The sequence below is a fragment of the Macrotis lagotis genome, chromosome X (genome assembly GCF_037893015.1).
Source record: "Macrotis lagotis isolate mMagLag1 chromosome X, bilby.v1.9.chrom.fasta, whole genome shotgun sequence".
NCBI classification, from domain to species: Eukaryota; Metazoa; Chordata; class Mammalia; order Peramelemorphia; family Peramelidae; genus Macrotis; species Macrotis lagotis.
Window position 1 is genome coordinate 633,649,646 of NC_133666.1, and position 19,405 is coordinate 633,669,050.

The window sequence follows — 19,405 nt, forward strand, 5'->3', positions numbered from 1 at the left end:
TCAATGAGACAACAAAGGAAAAGGAACACACCCTAGCTGTCCATTCCCACCCCATTCCCAGGTGTGTCTGTTACTGAAAGAATTTCTGCTCAATAGAAAGGCACAGAGAGAACTGGTAAGGGAGATTTCCCATTTCCTCCCTCCCTAGCTAGTACAAAAGGGAGAGTATTTGGAATCCATGGCCTAAGTTCCTATGCATCCCCCCAAAGCAGGTACCAGGTCCTGCCCCACATTCACCTGTCACTGCTGGAGCTGCTGGGAACACGTTCTATCACCTTTGGTTTTCTTCCCCGAGGTTTGGGGGGAGGCTTCTCAGCTAGAGGACAGAAATGATGGAGTGTCCACCTGCTGCCTCTCTCAGCCCTCTGGAGACTCCAAGGGTCAGGGGGAGCCTCAAGAGAAGAGGCAGAGCCCTCCTGCCCCAGGAAAGAGCAGGGCAAGTGAACAACAGCAGAGATTCAAGGGGGATTAAAGTGGAACAAGAGGGTATGGTCCCTCCCATTCAGGCTCTACCTGGTTTTCTGCCTCGAGAAGGCTTCTTGACAGAGATGTCTGAGTCTGAATCTGAATCTGAGTCTGAGTCTGATTTTGTTGCAACCACCGATTTGTTATGAGCTTCCTCTGAATCAGCCTTGGAGTCTGAATCAGAAGCAGAATCCACCTTCTAGGGAAACAAAAGTAGAGAAGTATTATGGAAGGTATGTGAAGAGGCGAGATACAAGAAACCAAAAGGTAAAATCACTATAAAGAACCAAGAAGCCATTCCAAAATGACCAATTTTTCAATCTTACCTCCTACTGTTGCCCCAGTACAAATCTTCTACCTTAGCAAAACTGTCTCTGACCATAGCCTCCACCTTCCTCTCAGCTCACCCAAATCCTATTTTATCTTTCAAGGTCCTGGAAAAGAACCATTTTTCTCCACCAAGTCTTTTCCAACTAATATTAACTTATCCCTTCCAGGAATTATGTAATTGGCATATTCACATTAATACGGTAGGCAACTAATAAATGCATGTTGCTTTTGTTATATAGTATCCTGGCTGTTTTTCATTCATCTACATCTGTCTTCTTGCCCTATCCAGAGAGAATTAAGCTCCTTCAAGGACTAAACTTCAACAATTTCCTAATTATTGAGCACCCTAATTGAGACACAGATCTAGACTGTGCTCTGAGGGAGCTGACAATCTACCAGATGATGTAGGATGGAAACGCAAATGACTTAGAGACAAAGTAGGATTAGGTTAAGTGTATATAAAAAAAGTGAAAAGTGCTAGGAAAGTTCAGAGGTGTGTGTGAATACTTCTGGTGGTAGTGGGAGTAGAGGGAAAGGAAGCAGATAAAGTTTTACAAAGAAAGTGGGTCCTCTGATTTTAAAGAACAGAGACAAGTAGGAAGTAGGACACCGTAAACCTAAGGAAAAATGTAGACAAAGAAAGTGAGGCAGGAAAGCCCAGGACCTGGTTCAGCTGGAAAACACAATGTATATTGGGACAAATTAACAAGGATGTATTAAGTACCTACAATATAAGCCAGGGACTATGTAAATGAACCAGTCCTTGCCTTCAGAAAGTTCACATTGGGGTAGGGAATGTAGAGGAGGAAGATAGGAAGGACTGTGTGTGTGTGTGTGTGTGTGTGTGTGTGTGTGTGTGTGTGTGTACACGCGCAAAATAAATAAGTACAAGGTAATGGGGGACGTTATTAACTGGGGGGGGATCCAAGGAGGGTTACATAGTGATCTCAGAGTCAGGAGAAAGATCAGAAAGGCTTTGTATGTCCAGCTGAGAAGCATGGACTTTATGCAGGGAGTTGGTAGAACCCTACTTCAGGACATTTAACTGGAGGTGAAAACTGGCTAATGGTAAACTACTGCCTCTCAGGTCACTCTTGGTCAGTCTTTTCTGGATCTACATCTATTTCACCCTCCTGCCCCTGGACAGAGGCTCCATCAGCAGCCCCCTTCTCCTTGCTTTCTACACTCTCCCTCAGCAATCCCCTATGGCTTCAGTTATCATTTGTACATAGATCATTACCAGATCTCAAAGCCTAGCCTGACTCTCAGCTTTGCTTCTCCAACTGTTAAGTGGACATATCCAACTGGATGGATTGGCTACTATAGCAAGCCAAACAAAAAGGAAGACTAAATTGTCATTCTCTACCAATTGCAGGAATGATCAATTGCATAAATGAAACACCCTGGAAGGAACCCTGAAGTTCTGGTTCTTCGTTTGAATCCATTTTACAAGATTAGAGTCAGTGATCAAGAAGTCCCCCAAAGCTTCTCCAGCAGCAAAGAATAGGTATGGGGCTCACCACCTTTTTCTTCCTTCCTCCAACTGGGCCTCTCCGTGGGGCCCGGGCAACAGTTTTCTTCTCTGGAGTAAAATCCTGAGTGGAACAGGAGAAAGTTGGCAGGACAATGAGTATCATGCTAGCCCTGACACCCCACCCATTCTGGCCTCAGTCACCCTGTGTAACCATCTCACACAAAACCCCTCTGTCTCAGATTTAATGGAACCTGTAAGGGAATCTAAGTTAGGATCAAAACCTCTGATGTGCAGAAAGTGACAAGATTCTCAGCAAAGAATCCAAACTTAGTGTTCAGTTACAGAGCAACAAGCAGGCAGAAGATAGCAATTTAGGAGATTGAGATTCAAGTCTCAGCTTCACCACACACTTGTTAAAGGACCCTGGGAAACACCATTTTCCTCTAGATTTACTTATCTCCTTTCAGAAGGCCACAATGGAAGGATCTCTAAGCTCCCTTCCAATTATGTTTTGTGATATCTTGAGTCAAGGGAAAATTGAATACAATAAAATTGGAAGAGATTCTGCTCTCTCTAGAAGACACCTTGTGTCATTTCCTAACTAATATCCCCTGACCTGATTAATTTCTCTCCTCCTCCTTAAAGATCCAAACCCACACTCACCTGATCACTGTTTTTTTCTGATTCTGATGAGCTTTCTGAGTTTTCATCTTCTGATGGGGATGCACTGGCCAGGTCTAGGTCACTGGAGGCTTTTCGTGCCCGTTTATTCACTGGCATCTGGAAAAAAAGAGAAGGTACATGTATACCAGTGATTCAAAAGGCTACTGCCTTTCTCCCACTACTGTGATACTCCCACAGTGATTCTCCTACTGCTCTTTAGCCCTGCTCCAATAAGGCCCTGCCTGCTCTCTCCTTAGAGTAGAGGACTTCATGTACACTCTAAACCTAACTAAGAGGTATTCAGTAGAGGAAGCCATCAATAAAGGGCAGGGCTTCTTGGCCTAGGTCACCAGCACAAAATGAAATAGAAGTTGAAAAAAAAGTGCCAAGAAAAACTGTAACTAGTCCCCAGCTTTCACTTCCCTAAGTCCACATAAACCAAAAGCTTTGTTACGAGTTGGAAAGAGGTCCTAGAATCACATAAGATAAACATCATTAGCCATTTTGGATTGGAGATCCAATATGAAGTAGAACTTCAAATTCACTACCCTCCTTTGGAGAAGCTACTATCATATAGCTAAAAAGAAGACTTAAGGAAACAAAAAGGAAGAATTTGAAGAAATAGAAAACTGACACAAAGTGATATAGTGTGAGGAAAGTAAAGCTAAAAGGATAATAATACAACTCACACAATCACCAAAAGTCTAAAGACAGTAATAAAAAGGCCAAAATGGTCAAATCAGATATAGGGGACATTGGAGTCATTTTTTTGTTCTACAAAGTTTCTGTGGATCTCTTACTCACCAAATTCAATGGCCATTCCTTACCTGCATCCTTCTTGAGAATTGATTTGGACTGGGGGCATTTATTAACTTTCTGATGGCCTGTAGAGGAGTGAATCTCTCTGAGAGTCCTTTCAAAGTTCAGTTCAAGTATCACCTCTCCATGAAATCTTTTCTGATCTCTATGCCAGTTGATAGTGCCTCCCCTTCCTATTTATATACATATGTATTTCTCTTCCAAAAGAATGCAAGCTCTTTGAGAGTAGGGATTGTTTCACTATTATCTTTGCATCCCCAACTCTCGTTGGCATGTTAAATAATCAATCAGTCAGTCAACAAGCATTTTCATAAGTGTCTACTGTGTCAGACACTGCCCTCCTTAGGTGCTGGGGATGAGTATAAAAAAATGAAACCATCTCGTATTTGAACAGAGCTTAATTCTAAGACAACCGATATTATATAAATATATTAAACATAAATATAAAATTAATAAATACAAACATATACAAAGTCATTAAATACAAGGTGGTTTGGGAGTGAAAGCTCTAGTAATAGGGGGATCCAGAAACATTTTATGCAAAAGATGATGCCTGAGCTGTGTCTTGGAGTGGCAGTAAGGAAGGAGGCCATACCAGGAATGAAGGACAGATAGTGCAAAAGAACAGGGATAGGAGGTAGAAGATAATGGGGAGGAACTAAGAGGAAGCCAGTTTGGTTGGACCAGGGACTGCAAGGGGGAGAAATATAGTTCAAGAAGGCTGGAGAGAGAGAGAGAGACTGGACTAGGTTATGACAAGTTTTAAAAGCCAAACTGAGGGGTGGCTAGGTGGTGCAGTGGATAGAGCACTGGCCCTGGAGTCAGGAGTACCTGAGTTCAAATCCGGCCTCAGACACTTAATAATTACCTAGGCATGTGGCCTTGGGCAAGCCACTTAAACCCCATTGCCTTGCAAAAACTAAAAAAAAAAAAAAAAAAAAAAAAAAACCCAAACTGAGTTGAAATTTTATCCTAGAGGCAAGAGGAAGCCTCTGGAATTGATTAAATATGGAAGTCAGATTGGTCAGGCCTATACTTAAGGAAAATTTAACAGTAATATGTAAGAAGGAACAGAATAGTGAAAGACTTACAATAATCCAGATAAGAAACAATGAAAGGCTGAACTAAAGTGGCAGCCAGGCAAATGGAGAGAAAGGGACTGGTTGCAAAAGATATTGTAAACATAGAACCACTATCCATGATTGGTACATAGGATAGTAGAGTGAAGAGTCATAGATGATACCAAAGTTATGAAACTGAGAGACTGAAAACAGGGTGATGTCTTTGTTAGAAGTAGAAAAAATTTGAAAAGGGGAGCTGTTTAAGGGGAAGATAGTGAGTTTAGTTCTGGCATGTTGAATTTGAGATATCTTTAAGACATCCTGTATGAAATATCCAGTAGGTAAATGGGGATGTGGGCCTGAACTATTACTTAAACCCAGAAAAGGTTTAATAGCATTAATATAGTAGAGTTGAAAAGAATGTGGGCTAAGAAAAGACTGTTAAGCCGCAGCAATTAAAAGACCACTGGTAACTTTGGAGAGCTAAATGATGAGGTCAGAAGCAAGATGGCAAAACACTGAAGAGAGGAAGTGGAGGTAGAGAATGAAGTCAGATTTTTCAAGGTGTTTAGCTGAAGAAAGGTGGAAAAACTATAAGATCATAACATAAAGAGGGCCTAATGAGGTATGTATGGGGGTTTTGGGGTTTGTTGTTTTGGTTTTGTTCTTTAATATGGGCATCTCTGAAGCCAGCAAGAAAAGAAACAGGAGTTATAGAGAGAAGTTAAATACTGAAGAGAGAAAGGGCATGAAGGAGGGGAGATCTGATCCTACTCATCCCATTTCATCTTATTTTCTCCAGCAAATTGTCTCCTCTATCATTCCCAATCACTCACTATTCATCAGTCTCTATCTACTGACTCATTCCCTGTTGCCTCCATGTCTTCTCCTTCCTCAAAAAAACCACATGATCCATCCATCTTGCTAGTTGTCATCCCATATCTCTCCTCCCTTCTGTAACTAAACTCCTTGAGCTGTCTACTTATAACTGAGGCTTCCATTCCCTTTCCTCTTTCCTCTAATTGAGAAACAACTTCCTGGTGCAGTGGATAGCCAAGCCTGGAGTCAGAAAGACCTAAGTTCAAATTCTGCTTCAGACAATTACCAAGTGACCCTGGACAAGTCATTTATTCTCTGTCTCCATTTCTCCATATGTAAAATGGCAATACTAGTTAGCCCTACTTATGGCTGTAAAAATCAAACAAGTTATCTCAAAGATGCTTAACAAATAGCCTGGCATATTAAATGTAGGTTTCCTTCCAGCTTAACTCTGTAAACTGACTTTTTTTCTTTTTCTTTTTTTTAGGTTTTTTTTTTTTTGCAAGGCAAACAGGGTTAAGTGAATTGCCCAAGGCCACACAGCTAGGTAATTATTAAGTGTCTGAGATCGGATTTGAACACAGGTACTCCTGACTCCAGGGCTGGTGCTTTATCCACTACGCCACCTAGCCGCCCCAAAACTGACTTTCAATCTCAGTGAAACTACTCTATTCTAAGTCACCAATGACCTTCCTGATGTCTCTGCAGCCTCTAATACTCTTTTCTTTCTAGGTTTGTGCAATTCTCTATGGGTTCTCTTCCTCCTCTCTTTTGCTACATTCATCATTCAGGTAGGAGTAACTAACTATGGGTATCACCGGGGTCTGTCCCTGGTCCTCTTCTTTCCCCCTTCTATATTATATCACTTGATGATCTCCTTAGCTGCCATAGATTCAATTATATGTGGATGATTATGAGATTTAGCATCAACCCTAACACTCCTGATCACTACTGCCTGCTGGACATGTCACACTCAACATTTTCTAAATGGATTTCTCAGACCCAACTTCCCTATCTATCACTCTGAAGGGCACCACTATCCTTCTAGCCACCTAGGCTCACATCAAAATGTCATCCTCACTCACCCCACATGTCCAATCGTTGCCAAATCTTGTCATTTCCTAATATCTTTCACATACACGTCCTCCTCACCACTCTCCACAAGCACAGTCCTATTCACTTCATGTCTGGACTACTGCAATAGCCAGCTAAGTGGTCTCCATGCCTTTTCTTCCCATTCTAGTTTATCTTCTACTCAGGTGCTAAAAATGATCTTCCTGAAGCATGGGATCTGAACATGGCCCAGACACCTCCCCCTTCCCCCATTTAATAAATTCCAGTGGTTCCCTATTACCTCCAAGATCAAATATAAAGTACTCTATTTGGCTTTTATAGTTCTTCCTACCTTGTCAATGTCCTTTCACTTTTCTCTCCTCCATATATTCTATGATCAAGCAACACTTTCTTCCCCATTCTTACCCTAAACATTCCATTGGCTAATCTCTGCCTTTATGTCCTCTATGCCTTAAATTCTCTTCTATAAATCCTCATATCTCTACTTCCTGGTTTTCTCCACTTCCTTTAAAACTCAGGTCAAATAAAACCTTCTGCAAGAGGCTTTTCCTGGTCTCCACTCTTCTTTCCACTTCCACCCTCAGTCCCTTCCCTTCTTGTTTACTACTTTATATTCAATATCAATATTGATATCCATCTATATCTTGTAGTACATAGTTATTTACTTGTTGACTCCTACATTAGAATGGAAACTACCTGAGGGCAGAGACTGGTTTTTGTCTTTCTTGGTATTCTCAGAACTTAGCACTACCTGGTGAACACAAGCACTTAATAAATGTTTGTTACTGAAGATGTGATGAATAGACCAAGAACCCAAGGTTTGGTTCAGACAAGAAAAGGAGATGTATCTTTGTCAGAATCCTGGGAAATGATGCCAATAATCAATAAACATTTATTAAACATCTTCTATGGGCAAGCACTATGGTAAGCACTGTCAAGAAGTGTTGAGACACAGAGAATAGAAGATGGAGCTCACAAAGAATGGCCACAGGGCAGCTAGGTGGCACAATGGATAGAGCACTGATCTTGGAATCAGGAGGACCAGAGTTCAAATCTGACCTCAGACACTTAATAATTACCTAGCTATGTGACCTTGGACAACTCACTTAACCCCATTGTTTTTCAAAAAAAAAATGACCTTGTCTGATCTTGTTACCCCTGAGAATTCTATTCTCTTTAAGGATATGATTTCTCTCTCATCACACCCAAATTGGATCAAGGTAAAACATGGAAACAAAGTAAAGACTGACAGAGTGCTATCGGTGGGGGTGGGGGTGGGGGTGGGGGTGGGGGTGGGGGTGGGGGAAGGAAGCAAGATTGGGGGAAAATTGTAAAACTCAAATAATATCTTTAATAAAAAAAAAAAGAAAAAAATGACCTCCATTTCCTCAGTAAAATAAGAGTCAAAGTTCCCAAGGAAAAGGGAGGTATGGAACAAGAAGAAAACAAGGTAAGGAGGTATAAAAGTTTGGGGAGGGAAAGATTTGGAATATCTTCTATGGGGAGGGAGATGGGGATTCAAAAAGGCACTTAAATACTTGCTGAGTGATTGATTCTTGATCTTTCTGCTATATTTAACAGAATTAAGTACTCTCTCCTTCCTAGATCTCTTCTCTCCTCTTTTAGATTTTTACAACTCCTGCTTCTTGGTAGCCACCATTTAGCCATATCTGCTAGGTTATCATTCATGTGCAGAGTTACCAGAAGGTTCTGTAGGTCCTCTTCTATTCTCTTTTCACAATCTCTCCTGGAGTCTTTATTATTATTTCTATTCAGAAGATACCCAAATCCACATATTCTGCCCCAGTTGAATTATACTGAAGTTAACAACATATTATAAAAGTTCACAGACCACAAATAAAGAAATGTCACTCTAAAGTAAATATAACATAAACTCCTCTGTTTGGCATTTAAAAGCCTTTGCCCACTTCCCTCTACTTCTTTGGAGAGGAGAGTGCGTAGGCATAAACCAGAGATGGTTTTCAATATATTGCCTGATTTTCTTAAAATCTTTTCCCTCCTCTTTTTTATTCTTTGTTATAAGGTTGGCCCTCTGGGAAGGGGAGAAAGGAGGTGATGTAAAAACAAAATATAGAAGCAATTTTTTTTAAGTTCTTAATAATCCAACTCCAGTTTACCTTTTTTAGGTTAATTATACATTATTTCCCTCAATGAAATCTACATTCCAATCCAACTGGCCTACCTGCTGTTCCTCATATGTGACATTCCTCCTCCCCACTGCGTGGGGATAGCACAGGCTGTCCCACATGCCTGAAATGTCCTCCCTCACTCCAGGCTTGGGCCTTTCCAGAGCCCTGGTTGCCTTCAGTTGCGAAGAGGCCCTTCCCACATAAACCTTTTCCTGCTCTCCTCAAGCTGGTGGGGCCTCCCACTCCCATGCCTCTGTATTTACTTTGTAGATAATTTGTATTTATTTACATAGCTACATTCCACTTCGACCCCAAAGAATATGAACTCCTTGAGGCCAGGGGCTCTTCATGGTTGTACTTCTCTCCCCAGTTCCTGGCACACTGCCTGGCACTCAAAAGGAAATGCCTAAGTGAACCAGGATTCACTGACCATGCAGCCCACACCATTGAGGCAGTCACTCCAACAAGAAGTTTAGTTTCACTGTTTTGAGGAAAAGAACTTGGGATTGTTTGGGTGTTTACTGGAAATGTCAGCTGTCTCAACAAAATGTATCAATGATAATTAACCAATTTTTAAAGAGTGCTGAGAGGAGCGGCTAGGTGGTACAGTGGATAGAGCACCGGCCCTGCAGTCAGGAGTACCTGAGTTCAAATCCGGCCTCAGACACTTAATAACTACCTAGCTGTGTGGCCTTGGGCAAGCCACTTAACCCCATTGCCTTGCAGGAAAAAACCTAAAGAGTGCTGAGAGTCCTAAGTTCAACTCTACCACTTGGAAGATTTAAGAGAAAGTTAATTTCTCAGGTCTTCAGTTTCCTTCTCTGCAAAACAAGGCTAAAATTTGCACCACTCCAGACCACAGGCCTCTATAGGCCTCTACGTGGATCAAAGAAAGCAATGCAAAGCACCTTATCAAGCACAAAGCACTGTCATGCAGGGAACTCCCAACACATCTCACCCCCTACCCGGCCTTGCCCCTCTGGTTTTTTCAGAGAATCTGGCTTGAGAGGAAGGGAAGGATCAGGCAAGTCCCAGAGCTATAACCTTTCCCAAAGAGACTAATAAACAAAGGTCTTGATGCCTTGGGAAAATGTATCCTGACCTGGATGCCCTGGCACAGGCTTTCTGGTTTAAAGAAGCCTGCCTAGAAATAGGAAACATGGATGAGAGACATTAGACAGCAGTGTCCTATTCCTTGAAGATGACCTAAATTTCTAAAAATTGTACTGACAGGCAAATTGAACAAAAGATTTTTATGTTCCACATAGATTACTCCCTTTACCAAAGGATCAGTATGAGGATTCCTTTAAGACAGTATCTCTAAGGGGCAATTAGGTGGTGCAGCGGATAGAACACAGGACCTGGAGTTAGGAGGACCCGAGTTCAAATCTGCCTTCAAACACTTAATATTTACTTAGCTGTGGAGCCTGAGCAAGTCACTTAACCCGACTGCCTTGCAAAAACCAAAAAAAATAAAAAGGGGGGAGAGTACCTCTAGTATATTTTAAATGATTCAGAAAGTCTGAAGATGGAACTCAGGTTTATATAACAATGTAACATCTGCAAAGGTAAATTCTTATTTGAGCTTCTCAACAACACCTTAAACTAAGTCATCATTTCAAGCAGTTGCCCATGCTCACAAAATGAATGAGTATCAGATTCAAAATCTGAACTCAGAGCTCTCCTGAATCAAAATCCCCCACCTGCCAAATAGGAAGAGAGACCCAGGCAGGGAAGGTGCCTCGCCTCTTGCTGATGATACCAGCAGGACTAGTTGACTCTCAGAGGGCCTCCCTCAGACCCTCTGCTGTCTCAGTACTAACCCCACTTCTCCATCCATAAGGGCCTGGGGTCCAGGCTCAGCTCACCCCATACCTACTTTCAATGGGGGCGCTTTCCGCTTAATCCCACTGTGTTCACTGCCCTTGTCAGACTCTTCATCACTTTCCATCTTCTCACTGGCACTCGCTGCTGTCACTGATGCAACAGCCATGAGTCCCGCCCCATCTTCTGCATCACTTCCAGCCAGGACTTCACTGTCAGAAGAACTCACGGGCTAAGGGGCAGAAACACAGATCATGAGGCTTGGCAATGCTTACCTCTCGAAGAAAGACTCGCAACACTCACAGGAAGATAAGCAAACAAAAACATGTGCACACATGTTTGAGATCAGGGAAAATCAAAGTGGGCAGGCAATTTCTAATTCAACACTCTCAAATCTCTAGCAGGCAGCTAGAAATAAATGATGGACCTTGGGGTAAAGATTTAGAAACATGATTTTGAATTCATCACCCTGATAGGATCATTGCTGTGCTGGCAGAAGTATCCTGCTCCCTCCTTCCTTTCCCTTCTCCAGATTTTATCCTTCTATAAAATCCTTGATCTTTCTCAAGGGCTCCTTCAAAAATACTTCAATGCATTTTGATGACAGAAGCAACAAAACAATTCCCATTTATTAAAAACAGTGATAATGTCAGACATTATCTTCATTTTACAGGAAGTCAAAAAGAACTGAATATATATCACATGTCCCCTCTCTTCTGGGTTGTAATGGCCCAGAGTTCTCTTGGCCAATGCAACATGACCTTGTCTCTATCACTTTTGACAAGATTCAAGAGGATCATTCTAAGTAGGTCAAGCCCAAAGTCTAACAGGCCAGGAGAGAATAGCAATGCTGCCAGGGTGAGTTGGTATCACACCTTTCCTCCAGAAAACTCTGGAAGTTACTGATTTTTTTCTTTTTACAACACCAGTTATATAGGGGGAAGAGTTATTAATAATCTTCATTTTGTCTTGGTCATCATAGGCACCAAATAAAGTTTTGCTGAGTTAAAATTACTCCCCAAACTGAGAACTAGAGAATCTGTGATATTCCCAAAAACTGAGGGACCAGAGAGTCTGTGACATTCTCAAAGCCATACAGGAGAAAAGCAGGGCTGGGGCTTGGTTTATATCTGCCTACTATGACAATAATACTACCTTCTTTTCAGTTTATGATCCTTTCAGTTTTTCAACTGTGACCTAATTTCAATGAAATCTAATGAAAAGAGCACTGGACTTAGACTGGAGGCTGAGCTCTCACTTTTACTAGTCATGTAACTAGGCAAGTCACTTTACCTCAGTTTTCTCATCTGCAAAATAAAGATAATATTCACAGGCTAATAACTGAATATTTTGCAAACTATAAAACACCATTAAAATCTGAGTTATTATTTATCTTTGCAATGTGCCTGTGAGCAAACAAGGTAGCATTACTCTCCGTTTTTTTAGGGAGGAAAACTGAGATACGGAGCACCTCAATGACTGGTCTAAGGTTAGATAAATCACTGCAGGACATTGGACCAGAACTCAGACTCCTTGATTCCAAAGCCATTTCTGCCAGAATCACATTAATGCCTGTTGATATCATAAATGTTTTCAAGCCTAGATCATCCAAAATGATAACCAGGACTGAGGAGAACCAGAAAAGAGTCAAGAACTAATCAACCTCAAAGTATCTAAAATAGATCTAAAAAATAAAACAGACATTTGATTTCTGGTACTGTCATAAAGAATTGGAAATTCTACATGTAACCTAAGAAAAAAGGGGGAAAGCCAGTCCCAGAGATATGGTAACTTTTATTTTCTTTCTATCATTCACAAAGATGATATATGAACCTATACTCTTTCATGGGGCAGAGTGAGAGGAATGGAAGGAGAAAAAAAGCTACCCGCCTGTACCCTGATACAGTCATGACAACAATCCCACCACATCTCTCTTGAAAGACTGAGGAAAACAAACAGAGCAGGAATTCACTTGTTTCTACAGTATTAAAGGCCCAACACCCAGGGAGGTCAGAAGTACAAGGACTAACCTATATTTCAGATGAAGTCACTGAGGCTTGGCCCAAGGGCAGGTTTCTTTCCTTATCTCCAGGCTACTGCTTTGCAGATAGAATCCCTTTGGATTCTTACCACAACTCTTAAGAGCTATGTATGCATTATTATCCCTAGTTTACAAACGAACAAATGGAGTTTCAGAAAGGTGAGGTGATTTGCTAGCAAACACCATGACTCCTTCTCCAGTCAAGGATCAGCTATAAAGAGAGGCTGAGAGGCAGCTAGGTGGAACAGTGGATAGAGCATCGGCACTGAAATCAGGAGGACCTGAGTTCAAATCCAGTCTCAGACACTTAATAATTACCTGGTTGTGTGACCTTGGGCAAGTCACTTAACCCCACTACCTTGAAAAAAACAAAAAAAACACAACAAGACAGACTGAGGGGACAAATCCTTTTAGACATGATAATTTTTACATAGTCCCCCATTTTTTTGTTCCCTCTTTTCAAGGTCTCTTACCTTCCTATGATTATTACCTCTCAGTCCTTGGCCTTGGGAAACCTGTTACTTCCCAATAATACCAAAGTGTCAAGTTAGAATAGCTCAAATTTCCTGAATTACAAGCATTTTCCCCACAACCACTACTCTTTAAATTTAATAGTGTAAGTATTATTATCCCCATTTTGCAGATGAAGGACAGAGAGGAAAAAGATGAGGTCACAGTAAAAAGTGGCTATGCTAAGATATCAATTCAGATTTTCTGATCCCAAGAATAACAACAATCACAGAGGACCATCAAGTACATAAAATCATTTCCTCATTCCAATCCTGTATGGCAGGTAATAACTATTATGTCCTCTACTTTTCAGATGAGGAAACTGAGGCTGAGAAATGAAAACCACTTGCCCAAAACAATTTCTCATAAATGAGAAAGTCAGGATAGGAATTTTTGCCTCACATAAATGAGAAAGTCAGGATAGGAATTTTTGCCTCCAAATCCACTATATGATGTTGTCTTTTTAGGGAACAGAGGAAACTGTGACAGCACCAAATGAAGTCTCAGCAGCCCTCTAGCCTTCAAGTTCCCAGTCTCTTCTTCCCTAGCCTACAAGTCATTGAATCTCCTCTGTAAACCTCCTTATGTAAAACTTGAACTGTATACCATTGATGTAATTGGAAAACAAAATATCTGTATAATTAAAAAATAAATAAATAAAACTTGCACTGTGAACATTATGAGATGTGAATATGGCTCAGGGCCAAAGTGGTTTGAGCTGGAAGAGCAGCCCAAGGGTCACTGTTTCCCAATTCCAGTTCCTCGAGGGCCAGTATTTTGTCTGTTTTATGTAGTACCTAGCAAGCTGTGGGTGTCCAATAAATATTAAATGGTGCTGATGATTCACTGAGAACCATCACAGTGAGGATGTAATGAGAGAAATTGAGTCAGGGCCAGAAAGGGAGCTGGTTAAATTCAACCACATTCTGAACCGTTTATCCAAATTCCAGAACAAGCAAAGCACTGAGAAAAGGGGTTGGTCCTATGGCAAAGGAGAGGGATGCCAGGTCTTTAAATACCTGAAAAGATGCAGAAGATTAAAAATTGCCCTCATGAAGAATCAAAGCAAAGCAAAGCAAATACGTGGTTTTAAAACAAATGAGATATGGGATAGAAAAACACCACCCTATGGAGTCAAAGATCTTAGACAGGGCTTTTTAATTTTAGTCCAACTATCACATTATACAAATGAGGAAACTAAGGTCAAAGAAAAGATCAGCCAAACTAACCCACTATTCAGTGTATACACACACACACACACACACACACACACACACACATACACACAGAATTTTAAGATGGCACAGACTCATGGGAGAGAACTGCCTTGACCAAGAGCATCAAAAACCATCTCTTTATGTTCTCCTCAGACCAGTTGTCATCCCTTTCATGACAGCTTTACTTTTGCTCAACCAACTGCTAGTCCCCTGGATCACCCATCCCTTGCATATAACTCATGTTATCTCCTAATTTACCCATGAATGCCTATAAATCTTTTTTGAGGCCAGGTTCCTGCTCTCCACTTAGGTCTGTGCCACCCTCCTACAGCTCTTATTTATCTGCATAAACCTCAAGAAGAGTGATCAAAAGCAAAGATTAAAACTGACAAGGAAATCAATCAACAACCTGTCCTTTCCCCAGACCTAATCCCCCTCCTTCTTTCTCTGGCCACTCTCCACCTTCTCTAGCTTCCACTCCACTATTCATTTGCCTTATAAATGACAGATCTCTCTATTCCCACTTTTATCTAGACTGGAAACCATTCTCAGGCTCTTTCAAAGTCTGACATCTTTGGAGAAGGAAAAAGAAGAACAACTGCTCTCAATTCTCTAAGCTCTTAGAAGCTTAAAAAGCACTTTCCTCACAAGTAGTAAAAATGTTATTGTCTCCATTTTATAGATAAGTAAACTGAGGCCCAGAGAAGTGAATTTTCCTTCGGTCACAGAGCTGTCAGAAACAGAACTCAAATCTTCTTCTTCATGTCTACCCATTATATCACATTTTCTTAGAAGAAATGTCTACAAATATTAATTATGTAGTTCTTAATTAATAGAGCTAAGGATCTATAGATCCCTCTTCCTTTCCTGTCTGTCAACCTTCTACAAAATCAAATGTAAAGTGACCTTCAAATTGACCTGGACAAGTCTGAAATCTTGGGTCATTCAGGTTTCAGGTAAGTTTGGGAAACAACTAGTCATCAAATGAAGAATCTGTCTTGATATCTTCTCTTTGGGGCACTACCCAGGGAAGATCAAGAAAAAAGAAAATAGCTGCAAATCAGTTTCTGAGAAAGCACTCACCGGCGGAGCACTGTAACTGGCATGGGGGTTATTCTGGATCTCCCACAGGCCTTCATTGAAACCTTTTCTCTTGTTGGGTTTCCCATACTTATCCTTATATTTTTCATAGGGGAACAAGTCCTTGGGTCCCAAGAAGGCTCTGGAGAAATAAATCATGGAACAAGTATGGATAAGACCAGAAGTTATAAACAAGTACTAAGTCTGAGTCAAGTCTACTGGATTAAAGAGAGGAATACTTACGTTTCATGAGTACCAAAGAAGAAGATGGGATACTTGTTAGGGGGTGGTTTTACAGCCCCATCTGCAATGTCATCAATCTGCAAGGAGAAGATGGTCAGAAATGACGTGCCTTATCACGCCACACAACAAAGTTAATACTGTCAGCATAAGATAATCAAGAAAGGTGCTAAGTTATCTTGGTAAGAGAGAGGTGGTGCTACCAAAGGAACAAGAGATTAAATGTTCCAAGTGGAGAGCTGCACTTTCCCCACCCCGTTAAGTTCCTCTCCCCTCAGGATCAGGCCTAGGAACAGTATCCTCAGGACAGATATTTTACCTGCAAAAAAGTCTAAAACCTTCCTTGAAGCCAATGCTGGGGTGGTGATAAATCCTGTTACCCTGATCCCTCCCCTCAAAGAAACATTCCATGGACAGGATCCCTGAAGATGTTGTGGCTGGGGACTAGTCCCCAAAGGAAACCCATGATTTGGGGAGCGAACAACAAGGATAGAGAAGGGAGTGGGCTTCAGGAGATAGGACTTCAGCATCCAGGAAGTCCCACCCTCTCTTTGCAGGCCCATGGGCTGAAGCAGCTGTCAATCACCTCCCAACAGGATGATAGCAAAAACCCCTTAGTTTCCAATCAGGTGCCTGGAAATGTTTTGGGATGGAAGGAAATTTGTAGAGGAGGAGAATGAGAAGGACTCTTGCCACAGGCAACAGGAATTGGGAAAATGGAGGAAATTTTCTTTAAATAGTTATTTCTCCAAATCCCACTTAGTAAGAGTTCTATAGTTACTAGTATCAATGCTAGCAGCCTAGGTTAACTCAACAACTCCTTTCTTTCCTTCCTGCCCCACAGAAGTTTCAATCACTCTTATCCCATCCTTGGTTCCCTTTATATTCCACTCATACTGTTACTGACCCCAAGGAAATCTCATTTAGCTCATTTATTCATTCATTTAGGTACCAGGGGAACCAGCATAGTACACAAGAATTAGAGTAAAGGACCCAAGTTCAGAGCCTATTTCTGCCACTCTCTACCTATGTGACCTTGAACAAATCATTCAACCTCTGGGGATATCTGTCTCCTTATCTATGAAAGGAGGACTTGAACCAGATGCCCTCTGGGTCTCCCACCAGCCCCAGAACCAACAATCCCTCCTATCCATAAGTCTTGATACATTTTGCCAGTCCCCTGTCAGCACCTCCCTCACCAACAGGTACGTCTCTCCTATTGGAAGTTAAAGATTCTATATCATTGCTCCTTCAGTAAGTTTTCTCATCCTTCAAAAACACATGCAATTAATCCTTTCCTTCAAAACACTGTTCCCTACACAATAACGTTTAGGATACCAGTGAAAATGTTATCTCCCTACTCAGATAGCCCAACTCTTCAAGGAGTCTAAATATATATATATCAAAGACACACCCCTCAAATCCCAGACTCATTACCACCTAGCCTCCAAAATCACAACCACTTCAAAGCAAACTTCTCCAAAACCACATTATACCAATAACTCCAGGGACTCAACAAGCTTTCATCATATCCTATCTGTATATGTGGATCCCAAAGCCCCTAAACATTTAGCTCCAAACACCCCATAAATTCAATTCATGCGCTAGTATATCTTCTGTCGGGATTTGAAGAAGGAATCATTTCATCCTGAAATCCAACAGCGGCCTTGCCTTAACAACTCTGTAGGACCGGCCCTTTTTCATACCCCAGATTTCCCGACACTAGTCAACCACTCTGGTATCCTTGCAGAATCCTACTAGAAAATGACATTTTCCCTTACTTCAGATTATCATCCTTCATCGGGACCATTTTTTTTTCTACTCTACCCGCTATAGGCCACAAATGTCAACTCAATTCTGGTCCTCCAGAATCCCAACTCAGAATCTAGGCCCTATTAATTCAATTCACTTCATATCAATAAACGTTTATTAAGTGCCTACTGTGGGCAGTGTGCTAAGCCCTGGAGGAGGAGGTACAAAAAGAGGCAAAAACAGACCCTGACCCCAAGGAAGGCCGCTCCTCAGATCTCTCAGTCCCTTGAAAACTGCTCAGTGCCCCTCATTTCCTCCAAAGCCCCGAATTCTCATCTCATCAGCCAGCTCTCCCCATTCCCCATGCTTTTGGCCTCGGGGGCTGGATTTCTGGGTCCGCTCCACCCCCGGGTTCCCCAGCTGGCAGGCTCTGAGCGGGGGCCCCCGAGGCCATCTAGTCCAAGCTGCCAGCTCTTCCCAGGGAGCAAAAAGGGGACTTGCCCAAGGTCACACCGGCGGCGGAGCCCGGGGCCCGCGGGGGCTCCCCCAGGGCCTCGGGCCGAGCTTCCGCGGGCCCCCGCCCCCAGGAGCCCCTGGGGTCCCCCCAGCCCTCTGCTCCCCAGGGGCTCCTCCATCTTCCCTGAACCTCCGGGGGGGTCCCCGGGCTCCCACCGCGGGGTCTCGGGCCCCCCAGCGGCGGGGGCCGGGTCAGTTTCCAAAGCCCCGCCCATCCCGGGGTCCCCCGGGCGCTCGGCTCCTCCCCCGCCTGCGCCGCCCCCGGGCCCCCCGCGCCCCCCGCGCCCCCGCGGCCCCTCACCCGGGCCGGCCAGTGCGGGTAGCCCTTCATCTTGGCGAACACCAGGTCCCCGGGCTTGAAGGCGTGCGGCATGGCGGGCGGCGGGCCGGGCCGGGCCGGGCCGGGCGGGGCGGGGCGGGGCGGGCGGAGAGGCCCAGGCCGCGGGCGGCGGCGGCGGCGGCGGCAGGAGGCTGAAGGTAGGAGGCGAACCCGGGAGGGAGGCCGGGAGGGAGGGAGGGAGGCGTGGGGGCAGGGCGACGGACGGCTCCGCCAGAGCGGCGGCCGGGCCCGAGCGCCGCGATTGGCCCGGCGCGCCCCGGATGTCCCGCCCCCGCGCGGCCACGGGCTGCGCTATCTGTAACTCAGGGCCACGTGCGGGATAGAGGCGCGCCAAGGCCAATGGAGGGAGAGGCTGGAGCGGAGCGGGCTAACGGGATTGGCTGGAGGAAGGATGGAGGGGTGGGATCCAAGGCCTTGTGGGGGGCGGGGGAGAAGAGAGGTGGGGGGCAGCCTGGGGTGAGGGGTTATTAAAGGTAAAGCAAGGAAGGGAGGAGGATGGGCCTGGGGGAGAGAAAGGGGAGGCAGGACCCCAGACCCGGAGATCTGCAGAAAGGGACCCCAGGACTCTGAAGGAGAGACCCCAAACCCCAAAGTTCTGGAGAAAAGGGAATCAAGGGTGCAGTTGTGGGGGGGGGGGTGAGGGTGTTCCCATAGCATTTTATTTTTTTCCAATTACATATAAAGACAAACTTTAACATTCTTTTAAAAATTTTGATTTCTAAATTTTCTCGTTCCCTCTCTCCCCTCTCCACTACCTAAGGCGGTTTGATAGGTTATATATGTGCAACCTATGTAAAACACTTCCATTATTAATCATCTTATGAAAGAAGAAAAAGACCAAAAGAAAAAAGAAGGAAACATTAAAAAAAAAAGTGGAATTCAATTGAGATCAATGTATAACATGGAATCAATGTAAAGACTAACAGAATGACTTCTGTGGGAGGTGGGGGGAAGGAAGCAAGAATGGGGGGGAAATTTTAAAACTCAAAATAAAATATTAAAAAAATAAAATAGGAGGCGGCTAGGTGGC

At 43.2% G+C, this 19,405-nt stretch overlaps 1 protein-coding gene across 5 annotated transcripts in view; it reads right to left on the minus strand.

Moving 5' to 3' along the window:
- The window catches only part of HDGFL2 (HDGF like 2), a 68,624-nt gene extending 50,024 nt beyond the window's left edge, over positions 1-18,600 (minus strand). For 2 of the 5 annotated variants that reach the window (XR_012471982.1, XM_074203994.1), the window contains exons 1-8: positions 18,337-18,598; positions 15,771-15,847; positions 15,531-15,669; positions 10,735-10,911; positions 2,933-3,049; positions 2,316-2,390; positions 514-664; positions 238-316 (exon numbers count right to left, since the gene is read on the minus strand). Coding sequence is in view for 1 of the 5 variants with exons in the window: in XM_074203994.1 (XP_074060095.1) it covers positions 238-316; positions 514-664; positions 2,316-2,390; positions 2,933-3,049; positions 10,735-10,911; positions 15,531-15,669; positions 15,771-15,847; positions 18,337-18,408 (887 nt within the window). In the remaining 4 variants the exon portion in view is untranslated. Of the gene's footprint in view, positions 1-237; positions 317-513; positions 665-2,315; positions 2,391-2,932; positions 3,050-10,734; positions 10,912-15,530; positions 15,670-15,770; positions 15,848-18,336 lie in introns of all 5 variants that reach the window. The other 3 variants (XR_012471985.1, XR_012471984.1, XR_012471983.1) reach the window with 3 other exon arrangements.
- Between the last annotated feature and the right edge of the window lie 805 nt (positions 18,601-19,405).